The sequence below is a fragment of the Dromiciops gliroides genome, chromosome 6 (genome assembly GCF_019393635.1).
Source record: "Dromiciops gliroides isolate mDroGli1 chromosome 6, mDroGli1.pri, whole genome shotgun sequence".
NCBI lineage: Eukaryota > Metazoa > Chordata > Mammalia > Microbiotheria > Microbiotheriidae > Dromiciops > Dromiciops gliroides.
In genome coordinates, this window is record NC_057866.1 from 253716271 (window position 1) to 253741399 (window position 25129).

General features: G+C 37.6%; 1 protein-coding gene across 1 annotated transcript in view; it reads left to right on the forward strand.

Moving 5' to 3' along the window:
* The window catches only part of ANTXR2 (ANTXR cell adhesion molecule 2), a 209204-nt gene that overhangs the window by 50860 nt on the left and 133215 nt on the right, over positions 1 to 25129 (forward strand). Inside the window, exons 8-10 of the mRNA XM_043971262.1 lie at positions 3306 to 3366; positions 8663 to 8761; positions 15575 to 15644. Coding sequence (XP_043827197.1) covers positions 3306 to 3366; positions 8663 to 8761; positions 15575 to 15644 — 230 coding nt within the window. The remainder of the gene's footprint in view (positions 1 to 3305; positions 3367 to 8662; positions 8762 to 15574; positions 15645 to 25129) is intronic.

Genomic DNA, 25129 nt, shown 5'->3' on the forward strand with positions numbered 1-25129 from the left:
GTTTTTTCTTAACAAAATAAAGAGCTGACAAAATCCAAATGTGAAATTATGAACCTGTGGTTTAGTTACTAATAATGCATGAGTTGTCTCGCAATCTCCTTGGATTGCTTTGCAGTAGAAAACACATTTGGCCATCTGTATTTGTCCCAAACTGTGGATTTTGTATTTTCAGCATTTATAATTAATTGCAAGGCTAGATGCTTTTTCATGCAAGGATAGCTTCTCTTCTACTTTTCTAAACCCTGATATGATAATTGAATTAGCAATTATATACCCCTTTCAGTGTATTCAACTGTTACAAAAGAGTTTAAGAGCAGGAATCATCATCTTATTACTTCATAAGTCATTTTAGGCTGCATATTTTAGATGTTGGCTGGCCAGGTTTGAAAAGTCGGTGAGTCAATTCATTAAGCATTTATTAAATGCCTACTATCCTCCAGGAATTACATTTACAGAAGTGAAAAGAACAAGTCCCTGCCCTCAGTGAGCAGCTTATATTATGTAGCAAAAGTGGCAAACCTGTGGTTAGTTTGAGAACATTGTTTCATAGCACTGGGGAAACTAACATGTACACATACAAACAAATCCATAGTAGAAGCTAAGTAGTTTCTTTGTGAGTAGGCACAGGTTTGATATGAAGGCCAGTTTGTTAACAACGAAACATGGTAAGTCATTAAACTTCTCATGGGCCTATGCAACTCTTGAAGAAGTTGGAGAGCAGCTTTTGACTGGCACTGGTAGAGGAAGCTCCTTACTGATATCATGCTAGATAGTGAAATCACAGGCTTAGTAAGAAAAAAATGAGTGCTAATTTCTAACTTCATTTCTTGGATATTTTCACTTAATTTTTTTTAAGTGAGGCAATTGGGGTTAAGTGACTTGCCCAGGGTCACACAGCTAGTAAGTGTTAAGTGTCTGAGGCTGGATTTGAACTCAGGTACTCCTGACTCCAGGGCCGGTGCTCTATCCACTGCACCACCTAGCTGCCCCCTTCACTTAATTTTTGATTGCTCATTTGAACCATTCTGTAGATTCTTAGAGTTTTACTCCATTCTCATTTGAGGGGAGTTTGCCCTTCCCTTCACTGATTTTGCCTGTGATCTTTTTTTGGGAATACTTGTTCATTGAGATTTGTTTTTCTTTGAATGTTGGTTCATTTCTTCTCCTCATTTAACTTTATTTGTCCCTATTAGTCACTCTGCTGATTTATCTATGGTATCTTTCCTGTAAACATGTTTTTTATCCTGTTTTCTATTCTGGGGATCTTTTTTTTTTTTTTAAACTTCTTCCTATCTTAGGAAAACTTACGTGTTTAGTGGATTCCTTCCAGCCTTTTCCTAATGTTATACTAGCTGTTATGTTTAAATTAATTTTTGTTAAGATGTTAGAAGAGGATAATGATTTAAGGTGTTGTCTCTCCCAGAAAGCATGTTTACATTTTCGCAGAGGTATTCAATTGCAGGAATTAACATCCTATGGTATATCTCTGGAGGAGATACTTAAGGGAGAGAGGCCTTTTGTGTTTCTTAAATCACACTTCTCATTACTGTGTACAGGTAGAACCAGTGTTGTTTCTTAGGTAGAGAATTTTATTCATTTAATCTTTTAAAAATCTTAATAATTTGGGGTAGCTAGGTGGCGCAGTGGATAGAGCACCGGCCCTGGAGTCAGGAGGACCTGAGTTCAACACTTAACACTTACTAGCTGTGTGACTCTGGGCAAGTCACTTAATCCCAATTGCCTCCCACACACAAAAAAGTCTTAATAATTTAGTCTTCTGGGGCAGCTAGGTAGCTAAGTGGATAAAGCACCAGCCCTGAATTCAGGAGGTCCTGAGTTCAAATCCGGCCTCAGACACTTGACACTTACTAGCTGTGTGACCCTGGGCAAGTCACTTAACCCTCATTGCCCTGCAAAAAAAAAATTAATTAATTAATAAAGTAATTTAATCTTCTTTTGAAAAAATATGAAGGACACACTACAGAGAAACTCTAAATGGTGTTATTTTGGCAAATAAATATATGTTTACAGACATGATCCCATGTAGTAGCTTTTGGGATAAATGATTAATTTCCACTTGTGTCAAAGGAAACCCTTTACTACTTTTATTCTCTTTCCTAATTCTCTCCTCATCACCAATTTTATGCTTGGAAACTACTGTAGCTTGTGTCTCTTATGGCAATCATCTGGAACTTATCAACCTGTGATGCTGGAATGGTCCAGAGCCACCCTAGCAATAAAGCAAGAATATTTACATTTTTTTCCAAACAACTTGCTTCATCATGTGGTGTTGTTTTGTTCATTCGGAGCCTTGTGCCTTATATAGTGGTACATGTTTCTCTGAAGGAACTCAGCTGAATCATTCTCTTGCCCTGCTCTTGTTTGGGAGAGAATACAAGTGTGTAAGATACAGGCTCTGTGTTTTGTGAGAGTCATGTTTGGATCATGCTTCAGGACTAGTATCCAAGGGAATTGAGCCTGGAAAGTAGAATCCAAAGTATGTGGCCAACATAATAGTCATTAATTTATTGGATTCAGGCTTCATCTGTAAGTGGAAAACAATCTGTTTGCATTGTCACTGGTTGCTAGAGTTTATTGACCTGATTTAACTGCTGGGGATTGCTGGCACTGTTCTTACTATTGGTATTGACCAGATAGCATCTAATTTTATGCTTTCTTATGGTTACATTAGGCATAGAGTATAAGAACTTAAAAATATCTTAACAGAACAAAGAGTCTTAGCAAAAAAAAAAAAGTAAACATTCTTAGCAGCTAGGTGGTCTAGTGGTTAGAGTGCTGGTCTTGAAGTCAAGAAGACTATAAGTTCAAATCTAGCCTCATATACTTAGTAGCTGTGTAACCCTGGGTAAATTACTAAACCCTGCTTGTTTCAATATCCTTAATTATAAAATGGGAATATTAGAGCACCTACCTCTTAGGATAGTTGTGGGAATAAAATGAGATAATATTTGTAAAACACTTGGCATAGTGCCTCATACATTTATTAAGTACTTGGCAGTAGTTAATAAATGCTGACTCTCTCCCTTCCTTCCTCCCTCTATACCTCTATTCCTTTCTTCCTTCCTTCCTTCCTTCCTTCCTTCCTTTTGTCCCTCTTTATTTCTTCCCTCCTTCCCTTACTTCCTACAAATGTTTTACGAAGTATTTAGCATGACTTAATTAATTCTTGTTTCCATTCTTTCCTTTATGAAATAAAAAAAAATCCAAGTATTCTCTGTCATGTTTAAACTCCCTGGACATCATACAATTTCATCTATATATTACTTCCTTTTTCTCCTTTGTAGATATTAGAGAAATCATGCACAGAAATACTGGACTTGGAACCATCAAGTGTTTGCGTGGGCCGTAAGTATCTTAAATTTTGTGTTTGAATTAAAAAAAAAATTAAACCTATGTTGGAAATAAAAATCCCTGAGTTCCATTTCATAGTTTTTCCATTAAACTCAACATTTTATATAGGTATAGTGTTATTGGTTACAGAATTTGGGAGTTGCATAGGACTTCAGGAGCCATCTAGTTCAACTCAGTCTACAAAAGATTTTGCCTTTATTTGAATAACTCCAATGAGGGGGAACCCACTGCCTTTTGCAATAACTTAGTCTACTTTTAGGGCAGCTAGGTGGTACAGTGGATAGAGTGCTGGGCTTGGAGCTGGGAAGACTCATCTTCCTTAATTCAAATCTGGCTTTAGACACTTAATAGCTGTATGGTCCTGGACAAGTCATTTAATCATGGTTGCCTCAGTTTCCTCATCTGTAAAATGAGTGAAGTGGCAAACCACTCCAGTGTCTTTGCCAAGAAAACCCCAAATGGGATGACAACAGAGTCGGACATGACTGAAAAATTACTGAACAACAAATCTAATTTTGGAGAACTCTATTAGGAAGTTTTTCCTGCTATTAATCTTAAGCCTTCCTCTTCATAGCTTCCACCCATTGTTCCAGGTTTTGAAGTTAAGCAGAACAAGTTAAATCCGTCTTTCACATGATATCCTTTCAGATACATATAGACAGGCAATATTTATGCTCCTTGAGTCTTTACAGGAGACATGAAGCCCTTCACTAAACTGGTTGCCTTGACAAACTCTAAAGTACTCACTAAAAGAAGACCTTGTTTCATTTTACCAATAATGATTTTGATACTAGTGTTAAAAGATGCCTATTTGGGGGAAAGCTGGTGGCACAGTGGATAAAGCACCAGCCCTGGATTCAGAAGGATCTCAGTTCAAATCCAGCCTCAGACACTTGACACTTACTAGCTCTGTGACTCTCGGAAAGTCACTTAACCCTCATTGCCCTGCCAAAAAAACCAAAACAAAACAAAACAAAAAACCCCACAAAACAAAAAAAACTAAAACAAAACAAAAATAGATGCCTGTTTTGACATTTGGAAAGTTATGACTCTTGATTAATAGTGGTTCTACACCCTGGTTTCATGGAACCTGGATAGTTCCTAGAATCATTATTTCTAGGAGCATCATGAAATTCTCTAATTATCAAAGTAAAATTAATTTTAATTCACTCCAAGTTAAAAACCAAACAAACACGTGCCTTATGACGTCCAGTGACATAGCAAGGTGCACATATGCCATCTTTGAGTTGGGTGGCAATTCATTTTCTGCCCTTTATCTTCCAATAATATGGAAAGGAGGACCCATTTGGGTCTAGCAGCTTTTTCCCTGCTAGTTGCTCCCAGGCAAATTACTATGAATTCAAATGTTAAAAATTAGGGTTTTATTTTAAAGAATGTCCAAAATAAATTAAATTTAAAAATTCATGGTGGAAAGAATGTCAGATTTGGAGCATTAGGACCTGAATTCAAATTCCAACTGTGTTAGAGGAGTGATAGCCAAGGTTAACCCATATGATTTTGTACAAGTTATCTCCTAGGTACAGGTGTCCTTATATGTAAAACAAGATAGTTGGACTGAAAAAAGGAAAGTCCCTTCCAGCTCTAAATAATATGTTCCTAAAATGGCGTATTAGATTTTTTTCTTTTGTGGGTATTTGGTAGATTTTATGAATTCTTCTTTGGCTCAATAGAATACTAAACATTTTGATATAATTTTATAAAAACAAACATGGGAATCACAATCATTCCTAGGATGCTGAAGCCAATCAGGGCAGTTCTCTTGGACCCCAAGCTTTGAGAGCCCCTGAACACTTAAGACTGACATTTGGGCAGTAATTCAGGAAGGGGATCTACTGGAGGAAAGGAAGTATATCTCATATTTACATATCTACATTCAATTTAGACCCTCTCCCTTCCATCATTCAGGCAAAGTTTTGGGGATTCTCCTTTCTCTATTTTGTGAATTCTTTCCTTCTTCAGGTCAACCTGGAATATTTTTTGATCTTTTATCATTTGTATGTAAATGGGGAGTAAGTTTGGGCATACAAGTGTTATTTTCCATTGGACACTTTCTCCTTTCCTCCTATTCCCCTAGCAACAGTCAGAACTCTCAAGCTCTCAGTCCTAGGGACAGCCTTAATGATAATTAATAGGGAACTTTATTTTTTCAAGATCAGGATTACGATAGAGTATTAAGTACATGGCTTATAGGAAAAATAATTAAACCCTAGAGTGACTAGTATTTGACAGCAACCATATATGTCATATGTAAGTATGGGAGACGCAGGAGGATCTGGTGACAAGGTTATGGTCTAGTTTATTTTTCCTGGGTTAGAGAATAAGTGTTGGATTACAGGAAAATCACATGTTCAGAAAAATAAAAAAACAAGTTTGCTCGAAATTTATGGTTTAGGGATTATAAAGTACTGGTGGAAAGAGGGAAAACATCATTCTTTCCCTTTGATTCTTACAATTTGCTGGGTTATCAGATTTGATTAAATTGTGTGCTCTTGCTTATCCATGACCCTTCATAACAACTTCACTGCGTGAATCACATCCCTGGAGTCATTTCCTAGTTGAAAAAATATTTACTAATAGTCACATGTATGATTCCTGAAGGAAACTTATGGGATCAACTAAGTCAACCACCTTATTTTACTGATGAAGAAACTAAGGCCTGTCGCAGAAGTGATAAGACCTCCCCACCACACACACACACACACACACACACACACACACACACACACACACACACGCACGCACACACACGCACACACACACACACACATACTGATGGAGCCAGAATTTAAGCACAAGTCTTTGATGACTGATCCATTGATCTTTTTTTTTTTTTTTTTTTTTTTTTTTTTTTTTTTTTTTTTTTTTGCGGGGCAATGGGGATTAAGTGACTTTCCCAGGGTCACATAGCTAGTAAGTGTCAAGTGTCTGAGGCCGGATTTGAACTCAGGTAACTCCTGAATATAGGGATTTGAACTCAGGCACTCCTGAATCTAGGGCCGGTGCTTTATCCACTGCTCCACCTAGCTGCCCCCTGATCCATTGATCTTGCTAGGCTTTCCATATAATTAGGGCTAGCAACAATGTAGATACTTTAGAAAAAATTTTAAAATGTTGCTTTTATTTATTTTACCACCTGCTGGATAGAGGTTAGTACAGTATTTTTTTACACAGAGGCAGTCACAAGAGATGGACTGATAGACCAGAAGTGGGTGATCATAGGGTAAAGGAATCACAGGTCTTCCTGGGTGATAACTGTTTGGTAATTGACTAGAAGCTAATAGGGTTTTGAACACTTCTCACAGGGGAGCACAGGGACTTCAGTCCAAAGTGGTTTTACTTGTGTGGAAACAATCCCCAGCATTGCAAGTGGACAGCTCACCTGTTGATTATGGTCTTAAGGATCTGTTTGAGTCTCTGAGAGGTTAAGTGATTTGCTTGTCACATACCTGAAATGTCCAGCAAGGACTCAGATTCTGTCTTTGGAACTCCTAGTCTGGAGCTCTGCACACTATTACCTCCTGTGCTCCCTCTCTGGAGCCCAACCTGGAAAGAAGAATATTAGTCCTCTGAAGCAAGGATTCTTGACTTAGTGTCCATGCACTTAGCATTGATTTTTTTTTGATAAACATATTTCTATATAATTGATTTCCTATTTAATCTGATAATATTTTATTTTCTACACTTAATAACATTCTGAGAAGGGCTTCACCAAATTGCCAAAGGGCTTCATGACCAAAAAAAAAGAAAAAAAGAAAAAAGCAAAGAACACCCACTTTAAATGATTGAATGAGCTAATGTAGGTTAGGAAAAAAAAACAACATTGCAAATCAGGCATCACTGTGTGCACCTCAGAAGTTATTGTTGCAGAGGGGGCCTAGATAAATTTATCTCCTTTCTGGCCAGTTGCTGATTCTCTGATAATTTCAGTTCAGTTCTACTAACCGATCAACACTTGAAAAACACTTCTAAGTATATCAAGGATGTGTAACTTCACTAGTAGAGGCAGCCCATCACTGGGACCTCTGGCATCCTCATTAGCAATCTGGTGTTGATCTTTCAGAGTTGCATTAATGGAAAGATAAACCATTCTGTGGCTCTTCTGCTAATGAGCATGTTCTGGTTTAGGTAGACTTGTGCACAAATAACAGAAGTCTAGCCAATCATTGAACCAGGACTGAAGGCCTGATTTTGAGCTTGCCAGATCTTGGATTCTGTTTTCAAGAAGCCCAGGTCACCTTCAGCCCACAATTTAATTAAATATTTTCAAGTGTGTGTGTTTTTTTTAAAGCATAATGTAATTATTGGCTATTTCACTGAGAATCTAAGGACTTTGTTGGTATACAACTGCAACTATTTTGATATTGCTAATTGTTATGGGCCAGTTAAGTTGCACAGGGGATACAGTCCTGGGCTTGGAGTTAGTAAGACCTGAGTTCAAATTGGGCCTCAGACACTTATTAGTTGTATGACCTTGGGCAAGTCACTAAACTTTTTTTGTCCTCAGTTTCCTTAACTTTAAAATGGAGATAATAATAGTAAGTAGCTCCCAAGGCTATTGTGAGGATTGAACGAGACAACATTTATAAGCACTTAGCAGTGCCTGGTACTTACGAGGCATCATCAGCAGTATCGTCATCATCACATGAGGACATTTAATCCTGCTTACTTGATATTTCCATGGTCTTTTGCTATTGTTGTTGTTGTTGTTGCTGCTGCTGCTTATCCTTCATTCTTGAGGAGGACCATGACATCAGGGTGATGTCATGACCTGTACTGAATTGGATTTAAGTGAGGGAGGGCAGTGCAAAGTCACCAACCTCACTCTCTCCTCCAGAGCCATCAGCATCCAGTGGCAAGAAATGTATGGGGGGGGCACGGGGCAGCTAGGTGGCACAGTGGATAGAGCACCAGCCCTGAATTAAGGAGTACGTGAGTTCAAATCTGGCCTCAGACACTTGACACTTACTAGCTGTGTGACCCTGGGCAAGTCACTTAGCTCTCATAACTGCCCCCCCCCCAACACACACACACACACAAAGAAATGTATCAGGACCGCTGGAGATGGCCTCAGATGGTTAAGGCCATTGGGGTTAAGTGACTTGTCCAAGGTCACACAGCTAGTAAGTGTCTGAGGTTGGATTTGAATGCATGTCCTCCAAACATCAGGACCAGTGCTCTGTCCAGTGCACCACCTATTCCCCCTTATCTTTTGCTGTTATTAACTTTAAAAAATATTAAAATAAAGATTTATTTTCCTTTTTCTTTTTAGAGGAATTTCAAATCGTGCTGACAGGAAGAGGGTTCCAGGTGGGTAGAAGTGGAGGCAGTGCTTCCTGTACCTTTACAGTGAATGAAACCTATACCATGAGTGAGTATTCCCCTCATCTCAAAGTCACTTCCCTGTTGGCAGAATGAAATGTCCCAAAAGGTTTCCTATTTAATTTATTTATAAAAAATGCAATTTGCTTTTGTTCTACTTGTGAAAGGCAAAAACAACAATGGTATTTCTCCTTTGACTCCTGCAGTTGGAGGTTGAATGAGATCATCTTTAGAATACCTTCTAATGTTAAGATTTAGCCATTTGACAGGTTTGAAAGGGAAGGCATGGATGAATTTTGTTTATCATGTTTGCTTTTTGGGTTTGGGGTTAAAGTTATAGTTGATCTCATCCTTTGCCTTTTCCAGGAAATTGCCACTTTAAGCATTAATCCTACCCCTCCGATTTTCAAACCTCTCACTGGCTTGATTGGATATTGCTTCAACTTCCTGCATTCTCTGATTTAGCTTAACTAGACTTCTTTATTCCCCACATGGCACTTCCTTTCTAAGCAATCAATAAATATTTATTAAGGACCTACTTACTGTATGCCAGTGGTACAGTGGATAGAGCTCTGGCCCTGGAGTCAGGGGGACATGAGTTCAAATCTAGCCTTAGACACTTGACATGTAATAGCTGGGTGACCCTTTGAAAGTCACTTAACCCCAATTGCCTCAACAATCCATAACCATCTCCAGTCATCCTGATGTATATCTTGCCACTGGACCCAGATGGCTCTGGGAGGAGAGAGTGAGGTTGGTGACTCTGCACAGCCCTCCCTCACTTAAATCCAATTCACTGCAAGTTGTGACATCACTTCCTGATGTCATGGTCCTTTTTGAGAATGAAGGGCGAATAACAACAACAAGTTCTGGGGATGCAAAAAGCAAAAAGGCAAGAGGCAGGTTCTACCCTCAAGGAGCTCACAATCTGAAGGGGAAGACAATATGCAAACAAATGTATACAAAGCAAGCTTTAGACAGGATAAATAGGAAATAATAGAAGGAAGGTACCTGAATGGAGAGGCATTGGCAAAGGCTTCCCGAAAAAAAAAAATGGAATATTAGTTGGGATATATGTGTGTGTGTGTATCTATATCTATTTTAAAATAATAAAATCACACACATGTACGTAAATATGTATATGTGTATATGTGTGTATAGAGAGGTAGATGTGTGTGTATTTGTGTGTGTATCTATATCTATTTTAAAATAAATAATATAAAATAATAAAATCACACACATATACATAAATATGTAAATGTGTATATGTGGGTATAGAGAGATAGATATGTGTGTATTTGTGTGTGTGTGTGTGTAAAGGAAGCCAGTGATGTCATCACCAGGATCTGTGCCTTTGCCATCTCACATGCTTGCACAATGCACTCCTTCCTCTGCTTCTTAGTAGCTCACTTTTCCTTTAAGATGTACGTAATACCATCTGCTTTCATGGGTCTCCTTATTTCTAGTGTCCTCCTTCCCAAATTCCCTTTTATTTAACCACCTCATATTTATTTGTATTCTCTTTATATATACTGGACATACTTTTTGTCTTCATATTAGAATGTAAACTCCTTTTTAGAAGGGAGTGTTTTATTCTTTGTATGTGTATCTCTGGGGCTTGGCACAGTGCTTGGAATATAGTAGATGATTAATCTACTGGTTTTTGATTGATTGATGCTAATATAGATCAGAAGAATTACCTTAGACTAATTATCTTAGGCATGTAATTTTCATCCTTATCACTGGAAGTCATCTTATTTATATTTGAGGGCATGGCAAAATATACAGCATTATTTTCAGGTAAAATTTCATGTACATCAGAGAAGGGAGACCTAGATTGTGGCAGAATCTAGCCCTTGACTTAATTTCTTGCAGCCCTTGGAAAAAATACTCAGATATTTATATCTGTAGGTACAGGAACACAACATAGCTTTCACATTCTTAAGTGACAGTACATAAAAGGCCTTAGGGTCACCATGCTTTCTTTTAAGTTTTCTTTTTTTCCCTTTATTGAGAGAGAGAGAGAGAGAGAGAGAGAGAGAGAGAGAGAGAGAGAGAGAGAGAGAGAGAGAGAGAGAGAGAGAGAGAGAGAGAGAGAGAGACAGAGAGAGAGAGACAGAGAGTGAGACAGAGGGAGAGAGACAGAGAGAGAGGCAGACAGAGAGGCAGACAGAGTGACAGAGTGACAGAGAGAGAAACAGAGAGAGGGAGAGACACAGAGAGACAGATACAGAGAGAGAGACAGAGACAGAGCAAGACAGAGGGACACAGAGAGAGACACAGAAAGACAGACAGAGAAGAGAGAGACACAGAGACAGAGACAAATATAGAGACAGAGTGACACAGAGAGACAGACTCAGAGAGACAGACAGAGACAGAGAGGTATATATGTTGTGTGTGTGTGTGTGTGTGTGTGTGTGTTTGTGTGTGTGTGCACACACAGATATGTTCATGAGGTGTATCTCTAAAGAGGTTTCAATTATAAGTTGCTTTTTAAAAACTCAAGTGACCCTTGAATGATTTTTCCTGTGGGTATGTGACCCTTAAAAACATTTTCCCTTATCTGGCTTCTGCTCTCTGGAAGTTTATGCTCTGTGTCAGCTGAGTTAGTTTTGCTGTCTGGCACAGGTTTTTGAAAATATCCAGATAGCCTGTTTCTATTTCTCTATTGGTGCTAATTGGTGGCTGGTGAAAAGGCTCCAAAATATTAAAGTTCATGCTTATTTAATTCCTGAGCATCACCATTTTGGTTGTAAAGAATAAATTCTGAAGTTATAATGAATACACAATTACCTAGATAAATTAGACATAAAGTAGGCATAGAAATGCTGAGAAAAGCATTTGTATAGCCGTCAGCTTCAAATGAGATTTTGAACAGATCATCTTTTAAGGTCTCAGCCAAATGTTGTCTTCCTTGGTCTACTAGACGGAAAGTAATCCCTTCCTCCTTGGAACTCTTAAAACCCTTTATTTGTAAGTCTCTCAGGTAAATAGTTCTATTTTTATTATGATCATTTATGCTTGTTTCAGCTGTCGTGTAAGGACTGTGTTGTAGTACCATGGTGTAAAGATTTTCTATCTCCCTTAACTTACTCAACCGTGTAAAAGCATTTATTAAGTAAATTTCTCTGTGGCAGTACTGGGGACACAAACCCCAAACCAAAATGAACTCTGCCCTCGAGAGGATTACATACCTACCATAAAAGTAAATACAGAATGTAATCAGGGTAAATACAGAGTAATTTTGGAGCAGCAGCTGCGGGGTGGAGATAGGCTTTGTGTAGGAGGTGAGATGTAGAGAAAGCTAAGGATTGTGGAAGGCAGAGCTAAGGACAGAATGCAAAGTTGTGGAGATAAGAGATGAATGCCAAAGACAGCGAACAACTAGTAGGCCGGTTTATCTGGAACATAAAGAGACTAATATGGAACAAGTCTGGAAAGATTGGCCAGAGGCAGATTGTCAAGAGGCTTTAAACATTTAACACAAGAGTTTATATTTTATCCTGGAAGCAAAACATATCGGGGACTGGTTCCTCCTATCTTGTCCAGGCTGGAAGTGCAGTGGCCACTCATAGTGATGTGCATGCCCGCATTAACCTCCTCCATTTTGAGATCTGGGCCATTCTTGCCTTCCTTGGGCAACCTGGTAGTGGTCCACTCTTGGGAGCTCACCATATTGATGGAGGACCCTGAATAGATACCTGGCTGACTTAGCACACTTTACCTTGGAGCTTCTTCACTCAAGTAATGCACTAGCTTTATCCTCTCTCGCATCAGGGGACTGTAGATGTGGGCCACGACACGAGGCCATGGGAACTTTTTAAGCAAAGTCTAGTTGCCAGACCTTTGCTTTGTAATCTCAATGTGGCAGCTGTGTGGAGGATTGATTAGAGATTGGGGAGACTTGAGTCAGGGAGATCAGTTAGGTTGTGATTGTAGTAGTAAAAACGAGGTGATGAGGATTTGAACTAGGGTGATAAACCCTGTGAATGGAGATAAGATATGTACGTGCATGTGCATGTATATGTATATGTGTGCATGTGCATGCATGTACATGTATATATGTGTGTGTATGTATATGCATTGTGTATATATACACATATGTAAGTATATGTGTGAAGAAAGGGAGAAGCATGGAAGGAATGAAGGATGAAGGAAAGAAGGGAGAAAGGAAAAAAGGGGAAAGGAAGGAAGGAGAAGAGGAAGGATACAAGCCTTTCTTAATCGCCCATGGTGTAACAGGTGGTGTCTTAAGCACTTTATAAATATTATTCCATTTAATCCTCACAATAACTGTGAGAGGGTGGGTTCTGTTATTATCCCCATTTTACTACTGAAGGTACTGAAACCAACAGAAAATGAGTGACTTACCACGAGGCCACCCAGCTATTAAGTTTCTGAGGCAGAATTTGAACTCAGGTCTTCCTGACTCCAGTCCTAGCATTCTATTCACTATACCGGCTAGTGACCTCTAAGAAGTGGAATCAACAGTACTTAGTAACTAAGTGGATATGAGAAATAGGAAAAATAAAATCACCCTGTGATTGTGACTATGGGAGAATGGTATATGTTAATTTTTCAACTTTATGAGCTTGAAGCACTGGTGGGTTATTCAGGTGTTCTATAGGCAGTCAGTGATATGAATCTGGAGGTAAGAAAAGAGTTCAGTACTAGCACTCTAAATTGGTAAGGCATCTGCATAGATGAAGTAGTTAAAATGTTCTGAGTTAATGGAAGTGTCAGGTGAGATTATAAGGAGGAAGTGAGCTGAGGATTGCCTCTTGGGGGAACTATTAAATGGTCAGGAAGATGTTGAGAAGCCTTTGAAGCAGACAAAGTTGTGGATAGAGAGAAAGGAGCAAGAACCTGAGAGGCTTTCTTACAAATCAAGCTAATGATTATCTAATAACAGGGAGTGGTCAGTCACATCAAGAACTATAGGAAGATAAGGCCAGTGGGGGAAAGCCATTGTATGTTGTGATTGGGAAATCATTGATGATCACAACATAGTTCTACCAGAAAGATAGAGGCTTGAGATCAATTGAAGAGTATTGAAGAGAGAATGGAAAATGAGGAAGTGGAGAAAACAGGCATATACAATTTTTTAAAAAGACATTTAAAAGTGAAAGGAGAGATGAGCTAGTAACTGGATCGGGTGTGTGGGCTGAGAAGGTCTTTTTTAGATTTGTCAAAACCTCAGCATTTTTAGACAAGTTCAAAGAACTCAGTGGAGAGAGGACAATGAAAGGTGCATGAGAGAAGAGAGATTAACGTTGGAGAATCATCTTGGGGGAAGTTGAAGGCCCATGGGATCAAGTGTGGGGGTATGGAGGGATTAATCTTAGTGAGAAGTGCTTCCTCTGTGATAAGAGGGAATCAGAAGACAGGCAGTGATAATATTGAGAAGTTTTAAAACATGAAGGAAGGAGTTGAGGGTGCTTATGTTGGGTCACCAATCTCAGTGAAGTAGGAGGCTGGGTCACCTGCTGTAAGTGGGCAAGAGAGAGTATAGATTTATAAAAGGGGGGAGATAGGTGGGAAGAAAAGTTTATTGTTGGTAGAAATTAAAAAATAATTCTTAACTAAATTTTGAATTTAGTCTTTTCCTCTAGGTCACTTCTACTCCTTTTCCTTTCCATTACAATTTCATGTTATCACATTATATGTTCATAGAGAACACTGGGATATCTTTTCAAAATTGAAGAGAAAAAATACATATAATTCATATAATTTGAGATATCACCTTACACCTATTAGAATGGCAAATAAAACAAGAACGGGAAATATTGATTGTTGGAGGGACTGTGAGAAAACTGGGATACTAATCTACTGTTGGTGGAGTTGTGAAAAGTTTCAACCATTCTGGAGAGCAATTTGGATCTATGACCAAAGGGCTATAGAATTGTGCATACCCTTTGATCCAGCAATACCAGTACTTGGTTTGTATCCCAAAGACATACCCCAAAAGAGAAAAAGACCTATTTGTACAAAAATATTTGTAGTAGCTCTTTTTGTGGTGGCTAAAAATTGGAAATCAAAGGTATGCCCATCAATTGGGTAATGGCTAAATAAACTGTGGTATAAGATGGAAATGGAATATTACTGTGCAGTAAGAAATGACAAACAGGATGACTTCAAAAAATCCTGGAAAGACATGTATGAAATGATATTTTAGGAAGAACCAAGTTATATTGAGCAGAACAAAGAGAACACTGTACACAGAGACGGCAGTATTGTTCGATGAAGAACTGTGAATGATTTGACTATTCTCAACAATACAATAATCCAAGGCAATCCCCAAAACATATTGACAAAGCATACTATCCACCTCCAAAAAAAGAACTGATATTGATGGAACAGACTGAAGCATGCTATTTTTCACATTCTTTCATTAAGTGAAAAATATTATGATGTTTTGCATGATCATATATGTATAACCTATATCAGATTGTTTGCCACCTCAGGGAGGGGTGAGGGGAGGGAGGGAAGGAGGGATAAAGATTGGAACAGAAAAATACAAATTAAAATGTTTAACCTGTAAAAAAAAGATCAAATACAAATACAAAAAAATAATATAATTTGAACAAATTATGTGTTGACTTTTTCTTATGAAAACAGGATAATAAATGATCAACCAGGACTGTTTTTTGATCATATGATATATGTTTTCTCTCTCTCTGTCTATTTCCCCCACCTTTTCCTATTGTATCCTTACTTTATTTGGAGTAAACTTGTTTATCCATGTTTCTTCTAGAACATCTATGTTTTCCAACAAAGTTAACTCTGTATCATGCCTTGCATGTGAATTCATGATATTGTACACTGTAATTGTTTATTAATTTAGCAACACCTTATTTTCTAGGTGTAAAACCAGTAAATGTGCAGTCGACCTTCATGCTCTGTCCAGCACCTATCCTGCATGAAGTTGGAGAGTAAGTCCTTTGTAAAAATAATACATATATAAAGTATATGTGCATGCATGTGTATATATGTCATAAACATGTATGACAACATACATATATGTTTTCATAGTCATGATAGGGGGAAATTTTGCCAAATATTAAAGATGGAATTTTGGTTAAAATATTTCCCTTATTTCTCATGAAATTCCCTCGATGTATATTAAATAGCCAGTTCTGAGTAAAATGTTTTGATTGGTACCACAAATACCCATTCACACTGGTTATTAAAAATGGAAATGTCTGGGTTTTGTGAAAATTAGCTGGTTAGTGGGGCATAAGCCAATTAAAAAAATTTTGGTGTAAGAATTTGACATTTCAGTTCCACATGCATTTATAATCATAGATGTTTTCTTTTTTTAAATTCCCAGTGTAGCTAAGTGTAATTGTGATTCTGAAATGAAATCCTGATTTAGTATCTTCTATAATATCTTAGTTATTGGCTACCATGCAGTGTGTGAGCCAGAATCTCACTTACTCAAACCAGGAATCCCATGCACCACCATGAAACAGCCCAGTGTTGATGAAATTTTTGTGGGTGTATGGTTCTAGGTGCTGAGATGTTATATGACAAGAATTCCAGCTGTTTCTAATATGATATGGTCATATTTTCTCTTGTTGGAATAATGACTTTTCATTGACTCTATTTTCACATAGAGAATTTAGTACTTCCTGAGCTGTGGAATTCTGCATAAGGAACTAATTGCATAATATCATCTTGCAACACTTTTGGAAAAGCATTGAAAATGTATCACACTTTAATGGTTCCTTTCCCCCTCAACACTGCTGTTCAGTGAAGTCTTTTAGTTGTAGGGAACAAATCATCTTTGATATTTTGGTGGTCATGGAAGAGGAATAATGTATTTTGAAAAGTTAGGGGAAAAGTGTGTCTGTGTGATTCTTGGTAAACATTTCAAAATATTTAATAACTTTATTTCTCTATAGTTGATTTCTTTTGTATTTTTTCTGTGCATTTAAAACTGTTATTTAGGGGAAAGGGTCAGCTTTCCCAGTCAGCCAAAGAGGGCTGTGACAAAAAAAAAAAAAAGGTTAAGAGCCCCTGCTCGCCTTGGCAAATCTTGAACCACTATGGGAATCCTAGCTGTTATTATTTAGAAAGAGACATGGAGGAATGCACATACACACACGTGCATGCACAGATAAACACATACAAACTATATACATGTAAAAATATGACAAACGTACATATTCCCATACATGTGTGCATAATTTGTGAGAAATAAATAATTTGGGTTTTTCTTATCAATCTATTTTATATTTTGTAATTAAGACACTGCTTGTCCCTGTTCGTGTAAAGAATGTCAGGTACTATTCTTGTGGCTAATTTTTATCATCTGTTAAAAATGTATATTATTACAGATCATTAGGAAAAGGCTCAATAATAATATAAAGTGCATTGCTGTTATTAGATAGCATCTCTTTTTAATGATGAAGTTAAGATGAATGTGACATCTATCCAAAAGAATTTGATTAACTTTTTTTAAACTAGTAGTCCTTTATTAATTTATTCAACAAGTATTGATTGAACATCTATTGTAGTGAATGAATGAATGGTGCTAGCACAATTGTAAAATGCTTTAATAATCACTGAATAGCTAATTTTCATTAGTAGAGCTGCCTAACCTATCAGTTGAATGCATATTGAAGTAAAAAATAAGAATGTTCACTGGCACTTATCACTTGAAAAGGAAAGATAAGTTTTATCTCATTTTTATAAGGAAATCAAGAGAGTATTTTTCAAGAACCTAAAATATATATATAAATGTGGCTGAAAAGTTCTTGAATCTTAGTCCCATTGTGCATTTTGCTTCTTTTAAAATCACATATTAGCTGCAATATATGCAAAGATACTTTTAAAAAGTTCTATTGATATGTTTTATTTCTATATTATAAACATTTACAGATTACTCCCAATTTCATAAGAGGTTTCTTGTAATAAAGTGAAGCTAATAGTACAGTGATCTCATCTGAAATTGAATACAATACTCCATATTGGTAGTATCCCCTTCCATCTTTCAATTTTTTTTTAATGCACAGAAATCTGTTCTCTCTCCCCCACTCCCTGAAACATTGGAAATAGAAAGAAAAGAAAAGAAAAAAACATTTTGGGTAAAGAGTATGCATGGTTAATCGAAACAAATGTCTTCAATGGCTATATTAAGTGTATGTATGTGCATATATGTTTGTTTTTATGTGTGTAAGAAACACCCCCCCAACAAAGACAAAGAGAGAGAGAGATTCTAGACCCTAATCCATCATCTTTGTATATGAATAACATTTTTCATCATCATTCCTCTAGAACCATGAATGGTCATTATATTCTTACAGTTTTCAGGGTTTTTTCCTTTTTGAAATGTATCGTTGCTATTGTATAAGCTCTCGTTCTATTCATTTTATTCTTCATCAGTTTATAAAAGTCCTCAAAAGCGTTCATTTTCCTAACATTGATGCAATAATATAAATGGTTTTTCTGCTTCTACTTATTTTACTCCTCATTATTTCATGTAAATGTTATGTCTGTAAAATTGCCTATTTTTCATATTTTGTAGCATTCATCATATTTATATTCTACAACTTATTCTTCCATTCCTCAACTGCAGGGCAATACACTTAGTTTCCTTTTGTTGTTGTTGTAGCTCTAAATAAATAAATAAATAAATAAATAAATAAATATATATATAAGATCTTTTCCCTTTCTTTAGTCTCTTTTCTCTATCGGCCTCACAATGCTTGCTATAGCTGGGTCAAAGGTATGCAATGTTTTATTAAACATTAAAATAAATTTTTTTGTTTTTATTCCAAATTGCCTTTGGGAATGGTGGTAGACATTCAGAGGTCTTCCCACAATGCATCAGTGTGCCTGTTTTCTCTTAGCCCCTCTAACATTTATAGTTGTTCTTTTCTGTCATCTTTGCCACTTTTATGAGTATGAGGTGGAATCTTAGAATTTCTTTAATTTTCATTTATCCAATTGGTAGTTATTTGGAGCTTTTAAAAAATTGTCTATACATGGGTATCTTGAGAATTTTCTTTTGCTCTCTTTAGACCATTTATCTATAAGGAAATGGCTCTTATTTTTATAAATTTGAATCAATTTCTTATATATTTTGGAAATGAGACTTTTTCAGAGGACCTTGCTTCAAAGTTTCTTTCCCAGCTATTTCCCTTTTAATCTTAGCCCTATTAGATTTGTCTTTTTTTTTTGGGGGGGGGAATCACATTTTATATAATGACCCTCCATATTTCTTATTTGATTATGTTGGATACTTTCAAATTACTTCATATAGCTTTAACTTTACTGTTTGGGAAATGACACACTTTTAGAAAAAATTTTATTTCAAAATGACATAGCATTTCATTGAAGGCCAATGTAATAATGCTTGGTAATGTATTACAGAAGGAATGCCCTATTCTTGCATATTCCCCAAACAATAAATATTCTTCAGACATGAGATTTTCTAGCAAATTACTAATTATTTTTGGTGATTTTAGCACAGAAAATGTGTAGTTATTTCTTAAAATAGATGATATAAATGAGGTAGGATTAGCCTTCCAGTGTCTATTCACTGAGGTTGCCATGTTATTGGAACATGTCCTATAGAAAGACATTTCCATTTTTGTTAAACTTCAGAGTTTTAAAAATGTTTTCTCCAGCATTGTTTTCTCTCAATATTATTGTTTTGTCCTCAGTGAATTTACAGCTTTTTAATCTGTGTCTGTATTTAGCTTGAGCCACTCCTTTCCACAGTGTAAAGTAGAACATTTCACTAGTATCAAATACAAGACTTTTGAACTGCCTGTGTGTGCACATGTGTATATGTGTGTATGTGTGGTTTTGTCTGTATACCTCAGGGGCTGGCTGGTCCCCACTCAGCTGGCAATGTGCTCCAACCACTTTCTTTTACCTTACGTTTTGCTTGCCCATAGTTCATGTCTGGGGTAGCCTGACCTCTGGTCAGGGGAATAGGCTCCCCATCGTCACACTCATTGGCTTCTTTTCCCCTTTTCAACTTCTTTTGTTTTTTGTTTTGTTTGTTTGTTTGTTTTTGATGGGCAATGAGGGTTAAGTGACTTGCCCGGGGTCACACAGCTAGTGTCAAGTGTCTGAGGCTGGATTTGAACTCAGGTCCTCCTGAATCCAGGGCTGGTGCTTTATCCACTGCGCTACCTAGCTGCCCCCTGCCCTCCTCAGCTTCTTAAAGGTTCTATTTACAGTCATCCTAATGTACAGTCTCTAGTGTAAAAATAAAAATCAAATACAAAATCCCCTGTTTGACATTCGAAACCCTTCTTATCCAAGCTCTCTCCAATCTTCCCAGTCTTCTTGTGCCTTAAACCATCTCCCTGCCCCTCATCCAGTGACATGAACCTCTTTAATGTCCTATGAGCAAGATGCTCCATTACTTTGCTCTGGGCAGTTTTCCTGGCTACCCCCATGGCTGAAATGTTCTCCCTCCTAATTTCCACCTCCTGACTTTCCTGGCTTTCTTCAAATCCCAACTAAAGGCTTTCATCTTTTACAGGAAGCCTGGCCTAACTCCTCTTAATTCTATTGCCTTCCTTCTGTTCACTGTTCCCTATTTTTTATCCTGTATGGAGCATATCTGTATGTATCTGTTTGCTTGTTTTCTCCCCTGTGTGAGATTAAAATTGGATATTAGATCATAAATCTACCCTATTTAACCTTTCCCTTAATTTATCTCTCAGACTAGTAAATGGAAGAAGCTTCTGGTTTTCTAGATAGAGTTTTTATTGTATGGTAGTCACAAGGTGATATTGATTAGAAGGATAGCAAAGTAGAAATATAATACAAATCGTCTTAAGTCTAGGCTTAGTCTATATTCCGTATAAAACTCACCAAAAGCCGAAGGCCACCTTTGGGGCGAGAGACTGAGTCAAGCGCATGCTGTTAACCGAGAGCCGGGCCGAGTCAAACTCCAGTCTGTGTCTGTCTGTGCAGCGCAGCCAGGAGACCAGCGGAGCAGGAAAAAGGCCCCACTTCCGTTCTCTCCTTGCCTTTTAAGCTCACACCCCGGAAGTCGAGTGCTCAGCAGGCAATCTGGCGTGCATCGCAGGCGGACTGGTATGCGTAGCTCATGCTGTTGGTCTCCTCCCCAAAAGGGTGGTCCTAAAAAAAACTGGCGTCTCTCCATTATCTAACCGACTGTTAAAACTTTTTACCACATTCCCCACTTATGTTCCTCAAGAAACAAAATATTTCCTTGACGGAACAGTAAAAATAATATAATAACTATTGCTAACTAATAATATGTGAACAACAATATAGAAAAGGAAGAGAGGAAAGCTTTGTCCAGAGGGGCGATTTTTTTTTTTGTCCTCATGAACCGACGCTTTGACATTAGTCTTGCAAAGGGAGAGCCTCTGCAGAGAGTACATGTTACAGATAGTGTATATTATAACAGAAAGGAGATAGTAAAAACTAACAAAACATATGAAATCTCTGAGTTCTCTTGTTTTCTTGAAGTGGTAAGATGTCATCAGGAGGAAACTGGATTCTGGACTCTGGTCTGGATTCTGGTCTGGAAAAACTGGATTCTGGACTCTGGTCTGGAAAGCTGGATTCTCTTCTTTAACTGTTTGAATTGCTGTATTTTTACTAAACCTTAGCATAGCATTGTCAATGATCAAATTAATAAATTCCATTACACCTGTTAGACTTCGAGCTCCTGGAGGGCAGGGACTGGCTTTTGTCTCTTTGAATCCCTAGTCCTTCAACACTGTGCCTGGCACATAGTAGGCCCTTAGGGGATGTTTAGTGACTGGCTGACTATACCGTTTCTTCAGAGATGGGGAAAGTATTTTTAAAAAAGGTTTTCGTTGTGGAAATATGAATTAGATATGGAACAAGCCTATTGCCAAATAGAAAAAAGTGGTTTATAATTTTAAAAGAGCCATAGTATGTGTGTGTGTATGTATGTATGTATATATATATATGTGTGTGTGAGTGTATATATGTATGTATATGTATATATTTACACACACACATATATGGATAGTCATCGGTACTAGTACAGTCAGTTGGAGAGGCTAATATTCAAGTCTGGTTAGGACATAAATAGCTTTGGAAACATTAGTCATTTTACATTTCATTTCCATTGAAAAGGCAAATGGAAACGATTTCCTTTGGCTATTTTTTTGAGGTTGCTTCCTCACTTGGCACAAGCCTTCTCCTAATGTTGCTGTTTCAATCATGGTGATTGAACTGCCCGATTCAGTGATGTTCCCCTTTCTGTCCTCCATGGCTATTTGGGAAGGGGATGTCTCTGACTCTGACTTGCTTGTGAGAGATGCTATTGCTGAGATTAGAAGCCTCCAGAATGTGTAAATGCTTACAAAGCCCTGTTCCAAAGGAAAGAAGACAGAAGGGGAGGCAGCCCTGACCCAGGCACAGTCTTGCTTAAGTAGGAAATGTGCTTATAGCTTGTGGCTGAGTGGCCAGGAAGGTCATCCCCCATCTGACCTTCTGGAAACCTCAAAGTCATTTTATTTTTTGAAGTTGGAAGGAAGAAGAGCAGCCAGGGCATGCATTCCTTCTTTAGCATACTCACAGAGTATTGGGTCAGTAGCCAGTGATGTGGACTCAACCCAACCATGAGTCATACCCTTCAGTAATTTTTATTAGGGTATTTCCTGGTCCTACTAAATATGAAGTGCATTAAATAATGGTCTAGCCTGCTATTTTTAGTGCCCCCTTGCCTCAGATAATCCTTAACCAGTTTACTTCTACTCATTTGTTAGGTCTTGCATTTCATCTAGGTTAGAAGTGGGTTTTCGGAAGGGATCGCCAGAGCCAGGGTGCTATACAGATAGGAGAGGATCTGGGTTAGGATAAATCTAGAGGAGTGTTATACAAGGCACGTTGGACCTGGGATAGTGGTGGTTTTAGATGATGGTGGTTAGGGGATCAGGACATATCTAACATCTTATATACGTTAATTTTTAGAAAGCTTTTTATTTGAATTTATGTATATCTTATACAGTATAGTTTCAATACAGGTTAATGTTATAAGAAAAGTATTTCCCACTAAATAAGAAATCACTGTGGCGATCCTTCTGCAAGCAAAGCAAACTCACTTACTTTGGGAAACCCTTTTGGCTTCTTATCTGAGTAACGTTTGAGGCCACAAGTAAGTTTTTACAACCCATGGGACAGGTTTCAGCTAACTCAATGTCTTCCTCAATATGATAAGTGACCCTGAACCCAAGACAATAAAAGAAAATAAAAAATTTCAGAACTTTAGTTTAAGCTTTAAAGGAGATGAGCCAATATCTGGACACACATACACACATATGCACATACACAGCACACATACGTGAATTCATAACACCGGCATCTACATGCTACATACACATATACTGCATGCATATATGTACCATATACATACACGTGCTGTATGCATTTATATGTGTACTCACCTTCAGCTTTTTTGTATATTTCTTTTACCTCTTGGACAAAAGCTCTTGCTACTCCATGTAGCAATGAGACAGGCAGCTCCAGAGTAAAGGACACTTACTCAAAAGTATAGCAAATACCATCCTTGCTTACAAGTAGACCACAATCATGAGATAATAGTATTCACTTATATTACTCTTCATAGGACCTCCTAGAACTCATATCCTACTAATTTTAATCCTTGCGTGTCTTTTCTTTCTCTATGAAGGAAGAAGAAAGGATGCGGGGATTTTGAATACTCAGAATATTATGTTTCTCATTCTGAATTCGATGATTTATTGATTCATCTATGTTAAGGCACAACAAAACCATTCAATGTGACGATTTCCTACATATTTCTCCACTTAAATCCAATTCTGGTGCCTCAGGGTTAGCAGTTCGGGTTGTTATTGCAATATTTAAACTTAGAGGAAGAAGCTTGAATCCATTCTTTTTTCTTGTGTCTCCAAATTGATTGTTAGCAACTGTAGGATTGGGCTCCATTTTAACTAGAACACTACACACAGATTTTCTTTTTTCCCCACTTCCTTGAGCCCTTGATCCTTTGGACAATTTAATAACTCCTTTCTGTCATGAGGCCTTAACTGATTTCTACCCAGAAATTCCTCCCCAAGCTTATCAGCTTGGGGCACTCACTTTCCCCTCCTCTTACTCATATGTGTGTATATTATATTGCCCAATAAACTGTAAGCTCTTTAGAACAGAGATTGTTTCATTTTCGCCCATGAACCCCAGACACAGTGTCTGGCATATAATAAATGTTTGTTTGGTTTACCAGATAATCAGAAGCAGTGTGGTGAACACAGAAGTTGTTTTTTGAGCATAGTAAAATCCCATTACTTTCTAGTCCTTACATTTATTTTTGTTATGCTACACTTCAGTAGCATATATACTTCAGTAGCATATTTCTGTAAATAGCATATTTGCCTAAAAATAAAATCAGTAATTGCAAAGTTCTCAGAGATACCGTAGTCTTCAGTAGATTTGATATATTGGCCACTGTGAATTGAATTATTCAATATCACTTCATCCAGATGTTATACCTTGAAGATAAATGAAGCACATAGCAATGCAGTCCAAATTTCTGGATCAGTGGTTAGAGAAGAAAATTAGGTTTTACCTTCATGGCTGCTGAGAGAATCATTTTAGGAATGTTCAGTTGATCCAAACATTTGATCTTTAGTGGGTGTTCAAATAATTTCAGTTGTCTTTGGGACACTGAATTCCTTTATTCACCTTTGGTATCTTGTAACAATAACAGTTTTTCATTTAAAATGGATCAGGAGGGGCATCATTTTATGTCTTTTTTTTTGTGGTTGCACAGGTGCTATTTCTTCTTCTATTCTTCCAGGGAAAACTCTACATTTATTTTTAGATCTATTTCATGCTGTCTATGAGCAACTACATGGTGTAGCAGATCAGATGTTGGGCCTAGAGTCTGGAAGACTCGTCTTCATGAGTGCAAATCTGGACTCTCACACTTACTAGCTGTGTGACTCTGGGCAAGTCACTTCATGCTATTTGCCTTAGTTCCTAATCTCTAAAATGAAGCTGGAGAAGAAAATGGAAAACCACTCCAGTGTCAGCATTGTAACCTGGAGACAAACGACATGGTTGGTTTGAGTCCCCTCCTTAAAATCAAGGTTCTAGCAGGAACTGGCCAAGAATTTGAGCTTAAGAATCAGGCTTGTCCAGGAAAGCATGTATGTTCACCACCATTGTATACATTCACCATTGCTTTTGGGGGATGGTCTGCTGGAAGTTAGTGGGGCAAGGATGAAGGGATTGTTTTCTTGTTAGAATTTTAAGAGAGATGCTGTTTGGGGCAGCTAGGTGGCACAGTGGATAGAGCACCGGCCCTGGAGTCAGGAGGACCTGAGTTCAAATGTGGCCTCAGACATTTAACACTTACTAGCTGTGTGACCCTGGGCAAGTCACTTAACCCCAGTTGCCTCACCAAAAA